The sequence below is a fragment of the Xyrauchen texanus genome, chromosome 13, assembly GCF_025860055.1.
Source record: "Xyrauchen texanus isolate HMW12.3.18 chromosome 13, RBS_HiC_50CHRs, whole genome shotgun sequence".
Classification (NCBI taxonomy): domain Eukaryota; kingdom Metazoa; phylum Chordata; class Actinopteri; order Cypriniformes; family Catostomidae; genus Xyrauchen; species Xyrauchen texanus.
The window spans coordinates 24,746,058-24,762,806 of NC_068288.1; the positions used below are offsets into that span (position 1 = coordinate 24,746,058).

The window sequence follows — 16,749 nt, forward strand, 5'->3', positions numbered from 1 at the left end:
TGAAAAAACAAAAATTTTAAGTCACTGAAATAAGGCCATATAACACATACTAAACATTTGTCCACAAGACTTTTGAGAACTGGATCTTGTAGCCTAGAGTTTTTGCTACAAAATGATGTGAAAATCATCCTGATCACTCATTCATACAAAACAATATAGTCATTTAACTTTTGTATGACAATTTTAGTGTTGAATGGCAATATGCGTGGAGGCGTGAACTATCATGAACATTGATGTGATTCACATTGATGTGACACAAAGACCACTCCTCTGGGCCCATCAATGAGGAATGTGACAGAGAGAGAATTAATGTGAGGAGACTTAATGATCAAAATCAAGTTTTAAGTTAAAAGAAGTAATCTGACTATATATTTTCTTTACATAAAACTTTACTTAATTTTAGACCTACACTACCGTTAACAGAAGTCACTTCTGCTCACAACGACTGGATTTATTTGATCCAAAATACAGTTAAAAACATTGTGTTAACTCATTTTACTTCAGAAATCATTATAATATGCTGAATTTCTAATATGGGCATATTTAAAGTGCATTTTACTCATTTACACCTGAAGACATATTTGCAAGCACAAGCTTTGTTGATGATAACGAGGCAGCATAAACACGTTAAAATATAATCTAACATTCATATTATTTTTATATCATATTACATATCATATTTATATCATACAGCATACAATGTAAATAACAACATTTACATGTAACTAAAACTTGCCTATTAGGACATATTTCAAATGTCAATACTTTGAGTCCTGTCTGGAAACAGTCCCGCTAGTAAAATCTGTATATAAAATAGAATGTCAGCTAATGAAAACTAATTGACTTACTCGTCTGAAATTGTATCCTCTGCCCTGGATCAAATCTCTCTTCAAAATACAAATGTTCATTGGAGTCCCGCTCTTCTTGTTAACTCATCTTTACATCCAGGAGTTTACAAGCATGCAGAAAAGTTTAGTTGTGTTTGTTTACATCAAATCTCGCAGTCGGGGGCGTGTACTTTTCCCTTGATCGCCTCAGCACATTAGCGTATGAATGGCGCGCTCTGCTGGTGGGTGGGATCACATTACAGATAATGAGGCTGAGCCAGGAAAAACGTACATCGCTTTGTTTCATACAGATTACATTGCAGGAGAATATTTGTTTTAAATTTGAATTGTTTTATTTAAAAGTAGACATTTTAAGCTTTCTTTAGACATATGTTCCATGTTTGTGTGAGAAGAATTCGCGGAGTTTAAGTTAATTTTAGTGACGTGTTTCTTAAATATGATCGTGAACACAGAGACTGCTGAAAGCTCAACCTTTTTATTTTATTTATTTAAAAAAAAACACAAGGTTTTGATGTTAATATGAGTGTACACAAAAAAAGAAGACCCTCTATAGTTTATAATCATGTACTGATTTTATTTATATGATCATAAATGACGGAGTATTTTAAGTCTATGTTGCTGCTATGTGGAAAAAAAACAGCAAAACGCGCCGCCGCGTTTGCCGACCCCAGAGGGTTAAATTTAGGTATTTTCCTCACACAAATCGATCATTTGGTTTCAGAAGACTTGGAATATAGAGCACAAGTATTATAGATTACTTTGATATGCTTTTTTGAAGCTTGACAGCCCTAGTCCCCAATAAGCACTCTGGAAATTGTATATCTGCAGTAAGGTTTTAGAAAGTATAACAGGTTTGGAATGACATGCGGGCTAGTAAATAATTTAGAGAAAAAAAAAGTTATTTTAAAATATTTCTTCACTAATGCATTAGAAGAAATGTGTGGTTGATCTTTGTCCATTAGGGTCCTAACTAACACTTTAATAAATAAAACTAGCTTTTTCAAACTAAAAGCAACAACAACACACGCTCGTGCAGCTATAGGAACTGTCACACAGCATGAAATTAAGACCATAGAATTGTCAAACAGGCCCTGAGCACATGGCAGATTTTTTAACTCTTGTTGGATGACTGCCCATATACATGAGGCTTAATAAAGAAGCAAGCCTTTTCAATAAAACATGAACATCAGCTGGAATCCAGCACCTGGCTGAGAAGTGTGCTAATAAGATCCCACATGCTACCGTGTTCTGCTTGCACTCCACAGTAATACCATTACATTTAACTCTCACTGTGTTCTGGCAGGATGCATGCACCTGACTGGTGATACTGGTAATATCTCAGCTCTGACTGCATTAGACAAGTACAAGAAATAAAACAACAAGCTGTACAAATTATCACTATCCTCTTATACAATGAGAGAGAGAGAGAGAGAGAGAGAGAGAGAGAGAGAGCAAAATCTGTAGTTTCTGTCATTCAACCTTTGCTCTCACTTTCGTTCTGAAGAGTATTCATAGGCAATCCATCACCATGGTTACACACGTATGCACAGGTTGCCATGCTACAGGTTATGCATGTGACTGATGTTTAATTCATGAGTAAGGAATGCCAGGCATTCCAGCACACTGGACAAAGTGTATTTCAGTCACTGAGGTTATAATGAGACTGCTTAACATTAGCAGGAAAGCTTAATCTGTGAAGTTTTCATTGCAGATTCCACAACATGCAGTTTCCAATCAATATGCAAGCACAATATGCAAGCACAGTTTAAAGGGTAAGACGGGTCAAAGTTTGAATACTTGGGGTGATTCCTTTAAGGCAATTCAGTTCACTTGGCGGCCATGTTCATAATGCTTCCTTTCCTGACATGCATGTATAGCTCCAATACTTGAATGGGGAAAGACCAAAATCTCCAAAAGTGTTGGTCAAGATTACGTTCCAATAACATTTCAAATCCAGAATAGAAGATGACATTAATGGTATTGTAAATTGTGCTTCTTTAGCTCAAAATAACACAACTAAATTGTATTGTGAGACTTTTAAGGCTGGTCAAGCAAGCACACAAGCACATTCTAGAGTATGTACACATACAGGCTATTGGCTCTTCAAAACTGTGGCTGTATTGAGCATTGTAATGCCTCTATGAAAAAGTTGTTAGGCTCTTTTAACTGTAAGGCAGGACAACAGTCACAATATTAGTTCTACAATTTCTCCAAAGCAAATATATACAAGTGATCCATCTCTTTCTATTATAATTTCTCTGATGTGATTTAGCATTTATTGAACATTTCGAGAGAGCAATTCATAGAATGGTTGTGCAGATTTAAACTCTACTTCGGGAATACGAGCTAATGAAAACCCCAGGAAAGATTATTACTTTGTGTAAGCTAAATATTAATTTGAGTGCTGAATAATTTCAAGAATAAGGCAGCACATGATAAACTCTGCTACAGTAGCTTAGGTAAGTGGTCCTAAGTTATAGTTCTTGAAGTAAGATTGATTGACAAGGCACATTTAAAAGGTTTCGAAGGCACATTGACAGTTATTTGTGTGTGTGTGTGAATAATTTAGAGTGCAACTTCTTCATGTGACACACTCTGGCCTGGATACCTGTGCTCTGTACGTACCTCACAGTGCAGTCAAGCTATTGTGCCCAGTTTCCAAGCTAAATTATTAAGGAGAGAGCTGATTGATGTTTCAGAGCAAGTATGTACCTGAAACTCTGACTGAGAGAGGCCTTATCTACTACATACCTCATCTGAACGACCTCTTTTAGACAAATTCTCCAAATTGAATAATTCAGTTCTGAGAGAGACTGTTTGCAGAATTTTACCGGTGAACATTATCAAGGGGCCCTTCAATGGAGACCAGAAGTTCTCAAGATATTCTCTGTTGTGGGAAAATTTATATCAGATTATTTTGTAAAATTTGAGGATTGTTTTGGAAAAGGTTATTAAAAAAAGCATCATTGGCAATGTTCTATAACCATATTCTAATCAAGGTTGTAGAGGCTTTAGAAAACTGCAAATTGTAAATCGAATTAACAGACACCAAAAAGTAACAGGGTATTACCTTGGTTTTTAGGACTTGTACAATGGTATTCCCCATTGGAATATATAAAGAGAATGCTACTCTTCTTGGACATACCTTGGAGTACCAAGTAAATACCATTGTACAGTGTATGAACTGCAGTACCATAGTATATATCAAAGTTCCAAGGCACTACATCTGATACAATCACTGTCCGATAGTACCATCATAGTACTTTCTTGTTAGGGACATTGATGTACATTGAAGTATTATGTACATACCATTGAACATTATTAACACAATCATTAAGTACCATGTTATTTAGCAAACAACTGTTATTACCATTTAATACCATCACAGTACCATGGTACAACATAATTGTATTTAATTTTTTTTAGTAGGGTCTGTGTTGATAACCCAGCAGAGAATGGCATGATAAAAATAACCAGGTGCTTTCCACAATATCTCCTGAGTGCTGTATGTTGACCATGCATTTTTCTTCAAATACATATACACTAACACATTTTTTTCCACGTGTATGAGGCACACCATAAGGATTAATCTTAAGCACACTAAAATAGCTCTAAGTAATAAGGTAACATATGTATAGGCTGTCAGATCTAAAAAATAAAAGGGTTGTTTAGTGAAACAGGAGGTAGGGCAGTAAAAATATTAGGCAGCTTGATTTGAACGGCTCACGCTGCTCTCTCCAGAAGCAACCTCCACAGAGTAATAGCCTGAGAACTATCAACCACAGAACAAGTCAGAATAATAATGTAGGAGGTCTGAAGTCCTACAAGCAAGGCTCCATGAAAAACAAGCCATTTGTGACTACTGGCTAAGTCCCGGCTTGTGGCTTTTGTCACCATGTTGCTTTATAATTGAGTTGACAAGGAAGTTAAAAATGAACCCAAAATACTTTCTCCATTACATGAGCCTCCTTTATAGTATCTCCATCGGAGCAACAGGCTGTTTCCTCTCATAACTGCCAGAGACATTAAGTGTTCATGATTGGGAGAAAATGTCTCTCAGACCACTTTATGCAGTTAGTGAATGCGACAGTCATACATAAACCAGACAAAAGCGCACATGATCTTGTCCTAACATAAAAATGCTTAAAACTATGTGACAGCCACAGTATTGTTCATAGTTGGACATGGTACCATGAGTACCCATGTAAATACCATGTCGTATGAATATGGTAATAATAATAATTAGGTATCAATGTATATATGAAAGTACTGTGGTTTTACTGATATAATCAATGGTACAGTCATAGTACCTTTTGAACATCCATAGATAGTACAAATACTATTAACACATAGTGCATATTTGCGTAATGTCACATTAAAGAGTGAAAGTTGAGAGGAAATGACATCATGAGCTAGGGATGCATGAGTAACATTGGCTGGACTCACCAGAAGAGAGGGAGACAGAGCTATGTTGCCTACAGAGGCTTTTAATTCATCTACCGAGGGAGCTGCAATGCTAGCGTCTGCCGGCAGGGGTTTGATCTTGATCTTAAACTTTTTGCGGTGGTCCTCCTCTTCTTCGGACTCACTAGAGGAAAAAAAGCGAGTCTTCTCTTTTTGGGCTGGTGGAGGGCTGTTAAAGAGTCAGTTGTCATAGTTGTAACACTCACTAAATAATGTTGCCAGTGCATTGTTTTAATAAAAGAATAATTAGCTAATTGAAAGAAAACAAACAATTAGAAAGGAAATGAAATTATCACTACACCATACAGTAATTCTGACATAGACAATAGCAATGATTAATAAACGTAACAACAAACAGGAGCTTAATTGTACAAAAAAATGTCTTTAATTTCTAAGTTGAAGGATATCTCCTTCTTCTTCATCTGGCCTCATGCTATAGCCTTCGTCATCTACCTCAGGAGAAGTCTGCAAAAGATAAGTACTGTTGTCAATCTTTATTATAATGCAATGGCTGGTATGCTTCAATTTCAATGCAAAATAAACAGTTAGTAGTCCTAAAACCCAGAAGAGAATCAGCATTTTCGAGTCATGGGCTTCCTTAGGAATTTCTAATGGGCTGTTAAAATAGTGGTTTTTGATGTCTGTGTAAAATAAGATCCAAGGTAAACATTACTTGAAGAGACGTCCATGTTCCTAAGAAATTCCCAAGGCAGCCCATGACTTGAAAATGCTGATTCTTTTCTGGGTTTTAGGATTATTAAATCGAAAACATCTATTCTCAAAACCAATTTTGGAAATTCCAGAGGGAATGCACAACAAATTGCACACATTGGTGGTTTTAGCTGTCACATGAGTATGATCAGGCTCTCAAAACATGTACTTACATATCTATCCCAATCAATCTCCCCATAGAAGCCATTTGGAGCCCCATTGGACTTTTTCTGTGGCTGAGCAAATCAAAACAGAGCTTTAGTAACATCATTCAGTGATATTCAGATTAGATGAGTATGGCCTATTTAGAGGTGCCACTGGGAGAATCTACAGGTGCTTAAAAATCAGTATCACAGGTCTAGTGTTAGACTTCCAGCTACATGACTATGCTGTCTCTACGATCAGTACCGATTCAGTCTCTTGAAGTTCCTGTGACATGGTCATCCATCAAACAGAAAATAAAGACATAAATTATTGCAGCTTTCCACCATTAGATAAAAAAAAAAAAAAAAAGCTCCTAGCAGGGTTCCCACACATTTTGATTGATTAATTTCCATGACTTTTCCAGTCGTTTGTGACTGGAAAGCATTTCTTTTTTAAATCACTTTATAGAGATTGCACTCACAATTAGCAGTTTCTAACTGATTAAACTTTTAGGGTAACTGATAAACAGAAAAATCAACATTTGCTATAGGTGCGTAAATGTTGATTTCCATGACTTTTCCAGGCCTAGAAATCACTCATTTAAAATTCCCGTATTTTTCCAAGACAGTGGGAACCCTGTTCAAGGCTTCCCATGGAAAAAAAAAGCTTATTTACCTCAATATTGATTGAATGTGTGATTGAATGTGTGTACTTACTCCACCATCTCTGTCTGGTGACCCCCTAAAAGATAGGGGGAAAAAAAAGAGACAGAGAGGTCTTTAAAATCCACTTAACATGCAAGCCTCTCTTTCTCTCAACTCAAGTACAGAAGCAATTAGACAAACTTCACTCTGAGGCACCAAAACACAGGTGTGTTGAGCCCTAAACAGTCACATGCTCTCAAAATAGGCATACTATATTCATCTGTGCAATTCTCTTCATATCCTGAAGGAATAAACAGAGATTTAGGATTATTTTTCTTACTCCAATGGCAAATTTATATTTCTTGTTTTAGATACAACTGCCACTAAATTCTGTAAGATTTGAACTTGAAAAATAAACATTTATTTTACTAATGGGGTAAAAAAAAAAAAAAACTAATTTTAAGATGTATTAATTGAAAACAAATCTTTTTATCATTTTATCCACAATTTTATACATTTTATACACACAAATTATACACAATTTTGCTTCTAAATTATATGTATCTTGTTTTAAGGATGTTAAGATATTCTTACTGAAAACAAAATACTAAAATACAGAATAATAATTTATTTAAAAATGTTTTGCAGTGCAAGAACTCAGTAAGATTGGCCTGCCTCTGGACAACAGAGAAAAAGCAGGGTTGAGCAGATTACAGAAGAAATAAATCAAATGAACAATCAGAATAAGTATGATGTGATATTAAGTTTATGTTTTCTTTGTAAAGGGAGAACTGCATGGTAAGATATAACTAAAGGACTTTTTGGTAGGTATTTTTAAAGATCTGTGGAATCTGATGGACATAATTTGATAGATGTGTGTAGAAACACATGACTATTTTGTTAATTACTGGTACTGTATATGAAATAGTTAGATTAAACTTACGTCGAGTCAGTGTCCTTCTCTTTCTTTCGTATACCAAAGGCCTTCCTGGTGCGTTTTTTCAATCCTGTGGTGTGGGGAGAGATTGTTAGTGGTTTGACTTGATATAGCTCACACATACTGTCACAAAAACATGCAACATAGACTCAGAGACCATCTGTTGAATCTACAAACTGTTTGTGTGCATGTACAGTGTGTGTGTGTGTGTGTGTGTGTGTGTTTGTATGTGTAGGTGGATGTTTGGAAAGTGAGAATGTTCATCATGGTTAATACCCAAAAAATATGCCCAAATGATTTGGGGGCTCGGGCTGAATCCACAAAAGAATGGCAGTGCCAATTGAATATTTGTTGCACAAATGCTGCATAAGGTGTCAGATTGTTTCACAACAGTAATATTCCAGTAACAACCATATAGGGTTTTCAGTTGAGTCTAATTGTATAAATTCTTGTTTTTAAAATGAAATGAATCAAAATTGTTGTATTGCATAGATTTAACTAAAAGCAATTAAATATTATAAAATACATTTACAGTGATTTACAGATATGTTGTTGATAGTATATTTCCAAACAAGGTTGCTTTTTTTTAATTTTTTTTTTTAAAAGAAGGTCAAGAGGCCTGGGAGGTGGCCACAGGGCATGGACTGGTTCATGAGGCGGAGCCGCTGGAGGAGGGGCAGAGCAGCTGTAAGAGGAGTCACTGGGAGGGCGGCCGAAACCACTGGAGGAGAAGTCTCTGGGGGATAGGGCTGAAACGATTAATCGACAACATCGACAATAAAAAATTGTCAACAAAAAATGTTGCTGACGAATAGTCATTTCATCTCATTTAAATGTAACATGAGATCACATTAAACTCTAATGATGACGTGTGAGAGCAGCACAGCAGTTAACGCCTGACTGAGGAGAGGAAGAATTACACAGCTCACAGTCCAGATGCCCTCAAAACATTCCAAACAGCCTCAGGTGATGTAGATTCCAAAGTATGAGGGAATTATAATGCAAAAATACAAAATAAGTAAATACAGAAGTACTCTCGTTGTGGATTAAGTGGAGCCGGAGCTCTTTAAGGGAAACACCCCAGCGTTAAATCTTAAACGCAGTTAGAATTATTGCGTTAGCTTTATAAAAGTGCAAATAATATGGAAGCAGATCGTATAAATAACTACAAACTCCGAAATTGGCATTTCTCTGTGTGGTCAAAGTCTCTTCTATGATTTGCACGAATGTGAAAGGGGGAGAGATTGAAACTTTACCCGGCTGATGCACATTCTGGCGTGGAGACGGATTTTTCATAACTTAAAGGCTCACGACTTATTCAATCATAATATGTTTAACTGTGCATTTTTTATTGTGAAGAAAATTGACAATACGCAGTTTTATTAATAAGAGAGTTTGTTTTTTTGTGAGTTAAAGATGGATTGAAGTGAACAGAAAGCCCCATTATAAACTGCAACAAAATATGTTTTTGATTAGTTTTTGTTTTGGCTTTTTTCCAATATAAATTTAGACTTGCTTTTAGAGAATCGATCTTGAATATAAGTATATTTTGTCTTTACTGCGCTCGCAAAAGTATATCCAAGGGAAAAAAAATACACTTAAATACACTTCTATTTATGATACATTCTCTTAAAGCAAGCCTAAATATCTTTTATGTTGCTTTTCAAGTAGATGCATGTTTTATGGATTTTTAGATAATTTAAAATGGAAAACAAGACAAAAACACTTGATAACAATAGGTTTTTTGAAGTGAATTTCTTTACTGAATTCAATTTAATTAAAAAGATCTCTTTAATACAGTGACTGTCATTGAGGTATTTTTAAAAGATGATTTTGTCCACTTTATTGTTAGTAAGAACACTTAATACAACCTTTAAAGTCAGGCTGAATAATGGGTTAAGAGCTAATGATAAATCGCTGCAATAATCTATGAATAGTCGAATAATCATTCCAATAATCATTAGATTAATGAATAATCAAAAATAATTGTTAGCTGCAGCCCTACTGGAGGAGCGGGCAGAACCGCTGGAAGAGGAGTCTCTGGGGGAGCAGGCGGAACCGCTGGAAGAGGAGTCTCTGGGGGAGCAGGCGGAACCGCTGGAAGAGGAGTCTCTGGGGGAGCAGGCGGAACCGCTGGAAGAGGAGTCTCTGGGGGAGCAGGCGGAACCGCTGGAAGAGGAGTCTCTGGGGGAGCAGGCGGAACCGCTGGGAGAGGAGTCTCTGGGGGAGCAGGCAGAACCGCTGGAAGAGGAGTCTCTGGGGGAGCAGGCAGAGCCATGGAAGACTGAGGGCGGAGCCACGAGAGGCTCGACGAAGGCAGGCAGAGCGTGGAGAGGCTTGAGGGGTGGAGCCGTAGGAGGCCCGACGAGAGCTGTCAGCGACTGGGTTATGATATCTGTGGCCGTGAGCACGGGCAGAGACTGGAGAGAAGGTGTCCTTTTCCGGAGAGCTGGGAGCATAGTTACGGGAGCAGGTGAGGCCACAGGCATTGCTCTGGGACGGTTGAGGCTACAGGCATCAGTGCTGGCTCATTGGCCGTGGAAGGCTCGAAGCAAGGAGCCGTGAATGCAGGTTTTGGCCCAGGGTTCCAGCCATAATCCACTGTGAAAGGGGAACCGCAAAGTTCCAGACCCTTCTCAACATATTTACTGAGCATCCAGTGAAGATCAGCCGGAGGCATCAGTTCCTTCAGTGCACTATTCAGACTGGTCTGGAAGAAAACCACCAGAGAGCAGTCTTGATAATGCACTAAATTCGCTAGTTCTAAGAACTCACAGGCGTGATCCTCAACTGGATGGTCCCCTTGCTAGAGAAGCAGGATACGGACAGCCGCAAGATCTATGTTGGGTCAGTTCTTCTTTAGTCTGGGAAAACACTTCAAAATAAGAGTCCTTATTGAAACATGAGGAAGACAGACTCTGACACTTACTGTAAATGTTTTATTATACATTTCTTTTAGAAGGAGGGACAAGTTCTTTCTTGTGGTAATCAACAATATGCCACAAATGTTGTCAATTAAGCTTAACTTTCATTGAATCTGGAATATTCCTTTAAAACACAAAAGGTGTCTAATAAACTGTTTATTTTTCCTTAACAGTGAAAATATTAAAAGTTTTTTGTTTGTTTTTTTGTAGCTAAGATTTAAAAGGCATTTGTCTATACAGAAATTGACTTTGAAAAATAACCCCACTCCGGAAAAACATTCACTGAAGTAAAACGTATTACAACGAGCACCAGACTCCCATATAATTTAAACAGTCAAAACAACCTAGCACCCAATTTATATACCCAGAAAGTCATATGGACAAGACTGTGCAGCAGGGGCTTGTTGGCACCACAGCTATTGGGCATGAAGTGAGTCAGGCATCGATCCAGTAAAGCCTCTGCAGTGACAGAGAGCTCCAACATGGCAGATGGCTTTATTGATCTTTACTAAATATTTCCTAACATACCCACAGGCTCAGAAACTGCCTTACTTGCCTTTCCATGTCTGATCATGGAAAGGCAAAATAACTAAGAAGTGGCAAATTATCCCTCCACAGAGTAGAAGACAGTTTGGTGAAGTATGGTGACGGCAAACAATGAGAGGGAAAAAGACTCTGTTCCCAAACCTACATAGGCAGATGCCTTTTAAGGCAGCATCCTAACCATCAAGGAACCTCAAATGTGAAAATTGTGCAACGCTTTACATAGGCAGAAACACCACATAATGCACACATTGCACTCTGCATTAGAGACTCAACTTAATAGAGTTTGACATTAGCTATGGGTGATACTGTAATAAGCACAAAAATACACTGAACACATATTTTGAGTAAAATAATCTATACTTTTCAGAATTTAATTAAATACATTTACAATTGACATTTCTCTCATTCACCATCTTGGATTTATTGTTTCATTGAGCTCAAAAAGCTGCATTGCATTCAAGAGTTGCATCTGAAAGGGATTTATTGCTTCATTGAGCTCAAAAAGCTGCATTTCTTTCAAGACTTGCATCTGAAAGCTGGAAAATGCTGCCTTCGCAGGCTGTGGAAGTAGGAATAAAGGCATCAAGTCATGTTCAAATAAAATTGTATCACATCCTCTCTTAAAATGTCTTCATGCCAAAGCGAACACTTCACAAGAGGACCACGTGAACTCAGCGATCTCGTGAAGCTTACCGGAAGTGATTGTTTAAAAAGTAGTTAAATATTTATCTTTTTCACATCAAAAGTAATTGCTTTAAAAAACATTAGTTTAACTGCTGGAGTCAAAAATGGATGACATTTATGCTGACGGTCTGTGATTTCTGGAGCTTCAAATGTCTGATCACCATTCACTTGCATTTTAAGTGCCTACTGAGCTAAGATATTTTTCAATTTTTCTTTAAATGTGTTCTGCAACAGAAAGAAAGTCATACACACCTGGGATGTTATTAGGGTGAGTAAATGATGAGAGAGTGTTCATGTTTGGGTGAAATATCCCATAGGCAGCTGACTAGGTTTAGAACAAATCAACAGAAGGAAGAGAAGTGAAAGTAACTGTAGGAAACTAGATGTTCCACCATGCACATCAATGCATCACCCATAGAGTGATGACTCAAAAGCCTGACAGGGGATTTGGTATCCAAGGACTTGGTCTGTTTTATTGATGTTCTGAAGCATTTGAATTGTACAGTATTGCAAACAATGTTATGGATTTTTTTTATATTAGTGTGTAAATGTGTGTGCAAGCAAATCAGTGCTATGAGATGACTAACCTACCCTTCATCACTGATCCAGAAACAGATTAGGCTGGATATGCTAAAAAGTTTGTGCTGGAGTAGTCCTAGGATAATATTAAATACACTAAATGTCAAAGATGTTGGAGAAAGATGTGAACACCCAACCTGAAGCTTATTAACAGATTAACAGATCTGCCGTCTCTTTAATGTGAAAGCAAAAGGTTGAGGCAGGACAAGTCAAAGATGTCTTGTGAAACTCTAAATTAATGTTGGTTGACTGAAGTTGTGCTACAAGGCTAGGCCTTTTAGACATTTGAAAAGGGTGCCTTTTGGACAGACAGCTATAACTGCAGTAAAATCTTGCAGTCTTGATTGGCAGCAGTAAGTCTTCTGCCACTTTTTCCATATTACTAAAAAAGTAGCAAAGTCTTTGGATGAGAACTGCTTACTTGTGCCTGGGTTTTGGCAGCATGCATCTCCTTATCTACCTAGAACCAGTATAATTTTGCATTTATTATCTACTTTTGCAGAACAGGCCTATAAGCTTTTAAATTAATCAGGCTTAGATGTGGGTTTTAGGTTGTATGAATGCATTAAGGAATGAATTAATGAATTAATTAACTTAACATTTATATAGCACTTTTCTGACAAGTCAAGTAATTTTGTGACTGTGGCACGGAACGCAAAAACTCCATAACGTGTTGGTTAATGGAGAAAAAGAAACTTGGGAGAAACTAGGCTCACTGTGAGGGCCAGTTCCACCTCAGGCTAAACAGCATGAATAAAATGTTATTAGTTATTTATGTGCAGTGCATATAATGGTTTAAAATTAGTAAACTAAGTATTAAGGGCTAGTGTTTAAACAAAGATTTTGCATAAACTGTAAGATTAATGACAAATGCCTCTTAAATTCATCCTGGATTAACTGCAGAAGTTCATTTAGATGCATTGTCCTTTTTTAGTTGGCTGATGAAGGCTTTTGTTGACAATTAATTGATAGTCTATGTATTCCATTTTAAGAGTGAGGTCCATCTTTAGACCAAGGTGATGCACGCAGAAATCAGTGAGGTGTATAGCAGTTCAACCGGCAAGTAATTTCCGTGAGGTCTATCCTAAGTCCAAGGTTCGGGCAGTGGCAAATGAAGTATCCTATGTCTTATGGTTGGAGTTGTCATCAGTTCATCAACTGAAGTCCATCATAATAGACTGAAGTGATGTCAGGCTGGCACCAGCTGCATTTAGTCATCATCACTCAAAGACACGTAGCAGTTGAGTCCGACACCAGGCAGGAACAGAGCTGGATCTTGGTGGATCTGGTAACCTCAGGATATGAATCCAGAGGTTGAGACAGGGAAACAAATACAATAATATTAGCATAGATACCATTAGATTTTTTATAAAGTTATAGATCATGATAAATGTTTGTGGTTCCGGCAGACCAAACTAATGCAGCCTTACTGTGAGTTGATAGATAAATTAGGAGTATGCCTGGCTAAATAGTTGAGTTTTTAGTCTAGACTTAAACTCAGTGAGTGTCTGCGACCTGAACAATGCTAGAGAGACTATTTCATAGTTTAGGAGGCAAAGAGGGAAAGGATCTACCTCCTTTTGTGGATTTTGACATTCTAGGAACTATTAACAGGCCAGAATTTTGCGATCGTAATGAATGTGATGGAATATAGCATAGTAGAATGTCACTTAATTATTGCGGGGCTACACCATTCAAAGCTTTGTACATAGTTAACAAAATTGTTAAATTAATAAGAAATTTAACAGGTAGCCAATGTAATGAAGAGAAAAAGGGACTAATGTGACATATTTATTTGTTCTAGTCAGCACTCTGGCAGCTGCATTTTGAACCAATCTATGTTTATTTACTGAAATTGTTGGACATCCTCCCAGTAAAACATGAAAATATTCTAGCCTTGAGGTCATGAATGCATTAATTAGTTTTTCGGCATCAGCAACAAAGAGCATGTGTCATAATTTAGCAATATTTCTGAGCTGGAAGAATGGAAATTTGATTTTCAAAGGATAGATTGGTCTCAAATATAACACCTAAGTTCTTCGCTGTAGAAGAAATTGTAACAGTACATCCATCGAGAGTCCAATTATAGAGGCTTATTTTTTTGAGGTTTTTGGTCCAATAATTAGCACCTCTGATTTTTCAGAATTGAGTAAAGGAAATTTCTGGCCATCCATTGATATACTCCAATTTTCTGAATTGTACAATTTCATCAGGTTTCAAAGAAATATAAAGCTGGATATTGTCGGCATAACAGTGGAAACTTATTCCACGATTCCTAATAATATCTCCCAGGGGAAGTATAAGTCCCTGTTGCACTTCATACTTAACTTTTGTTTAATTTGACAATTCCTTGTTTATATAGACATTGGTAGCGGTCTGCTAAATAGGATCAAAACCATGCTAATATAAGTCCACAAATACCAACATAATTCTCAAACATATCCAAGAAAATGTCATGATCTATGGTGTCGAAGGCAGCACTAAGAACTAAGAGCACTAGAAGAGAAATGCAGTCATGATAAGAGCAAGTTATTTGTTACTCTGATAAGTGTAGTCTCTGTCCTGTATTTTTATTGGGCCTAAATCCTGACTGAAATTGTTCACATATATATATATATATACACACACACTATTTCTCTGTAGAAATGAACATAGTTGAGTGGACACTACCTTTTCTAGTATTTTTGACATAAATGGGGAGATTTGAAATCTGTCAATAATTAGCCAGGATCAAGCTGTGGCTTCTTAATAAGCAGTTTGACAACTGCCATTTTAAAGTTTCTTGGGACATTTCTTGGGATAGTGAAGAGTTAATAATATTAATAAGAGGTTCTGAGATTACAGGGAATACCTCTTTTAAGAGCTTAGTTGGTATTGGATCTAATATACAAGTTGTGGCTTTTGATGTTTCGATAAGTTTTGTTAGCTGTTCTTGACCTATGACAGTGAAGGATTGAAGTTGCTCATGAGGAAAATGATGAGACACTGTTTTCTGAAGTACTGTGACAGACAATTGCATAATTCCATAATTTTATTTCTGATGATTTCAATTTTATCAGTAAATAAATTCATGAAGACATAACTATTGCTCTGCGACAGAATATCTGGTTCAGTAGAGGCTTTATTCCGAACCAGTTTAGCCACAGTACTCAATAAAAACCTAGGATTGTTGTGGTTTTCTACGAGTTTGCTAAAATATGCTGACCTGGCAGCTTTTAGTGCCTGTTGGTAGCTAGAGATACTATACTTCCATGCACCGTGAAATACCTCTAATTTTGTATTCCTCCACTTGTGCTCCATTTTTCGAGCTGCTTTCTTGAGAGAATGGGTGTGATTATTGCACCATGGTGTGGGCATTGTTTCTTTAATTGAAGGGGTCGACACTATAAAGAGCCCTAGAGAAGACTGAATATATATTTTCTGTTATAACATTACAAGTTCTTCTAGACTTTGAGTATATGAGATTAATCTGGAAGATTATTATTGAGGCTATCTTTAGTGGTTAAAAGAATAGTTCTACCTGAACGATAATGTGGTGTAGATTGAGTAACATTAGCTGATCGCAGCATACAAGAGACAAGGTAATGATCTGAGATCTCATCTCTCAGGTGGCAGATTTTCTATAGTATCAACATCAACTCCATATGACAGATTTAAATCTAGCGTATTATTATGGTGATGAGTTGGTCCTGACACATTTTGTGAAACTCCAAAAGAGTTGAGAATATCGATAAATACTAATCCCAATGTATCTATGTGAATGTTGAAGCCACCAACAATTAAAGCTCTATCCACAGTAACTACTAGATCAGATAGGAAATTGGCAAATTCACCAAGGAAATCGGAACACGGACCGGGTGATCTATATACTGTAGCAAAAGACGACAGAGATTTTTTATGTGTATCTGATAGTGTCACATTAAGCATTATTAGTTCAAAAGACTTAAATTTATATCCTGTCCTCTGAGTAACAACAAAAACTTCACTCCAACTTCAGTAAATTGCAGCAACACCTCCTCCTCGACCCTTCAAATGAGGCTCATTTGTTTAACAATAACCTGGGGGAGTATATTCATTTTAATTTATATATTAATCCAGTTTAAGACAGGTTTCAGTCAAACAGAGCATATCTAATACATGATCTGTAATAATTTCATTTACAATTAGTGCTTCGGTTGAAAGAGATCTAATGTTTAGTAGGCCTACATTTATATGATGTTTATCTTCAAAAAATATATATATTTTCAAGTTTTACCTTAATCAAATTT

At 36.8% G+C, this 16,749-nt stretch overlaps 1 protein-coding gene across 1 annotated transcript in view; it reads right to left on the minus strand.

The window, feature by feature from the left end:
* The window catches only part of LOC127653841 (SH3-containing GRB2-like protein 3-interacting protein 1), an 88,238-nt gene that overhangs the window by 35,715 nt on the left and 35,774 nt on the right, over positions 1 to 16,749 (minus strand). Inside the window, 5 exon segments of the mRNA XM_052140621.1 lie at positions 5,295 to 5,473; positions 5,720 to 5,777; positions 6,197 to 6,259; positions 6,884 to 6,908; positions 7,755 to 7,818. Of these exon segments, the coding sequence (XP_051996581.1) occupies positions 5,295 to 5,473; positions 5,720 to 5,777; positions 6,197 to 6,259; positions 6,884 to 6,908; positions 7,755 to 7,818 (389 nt within the window).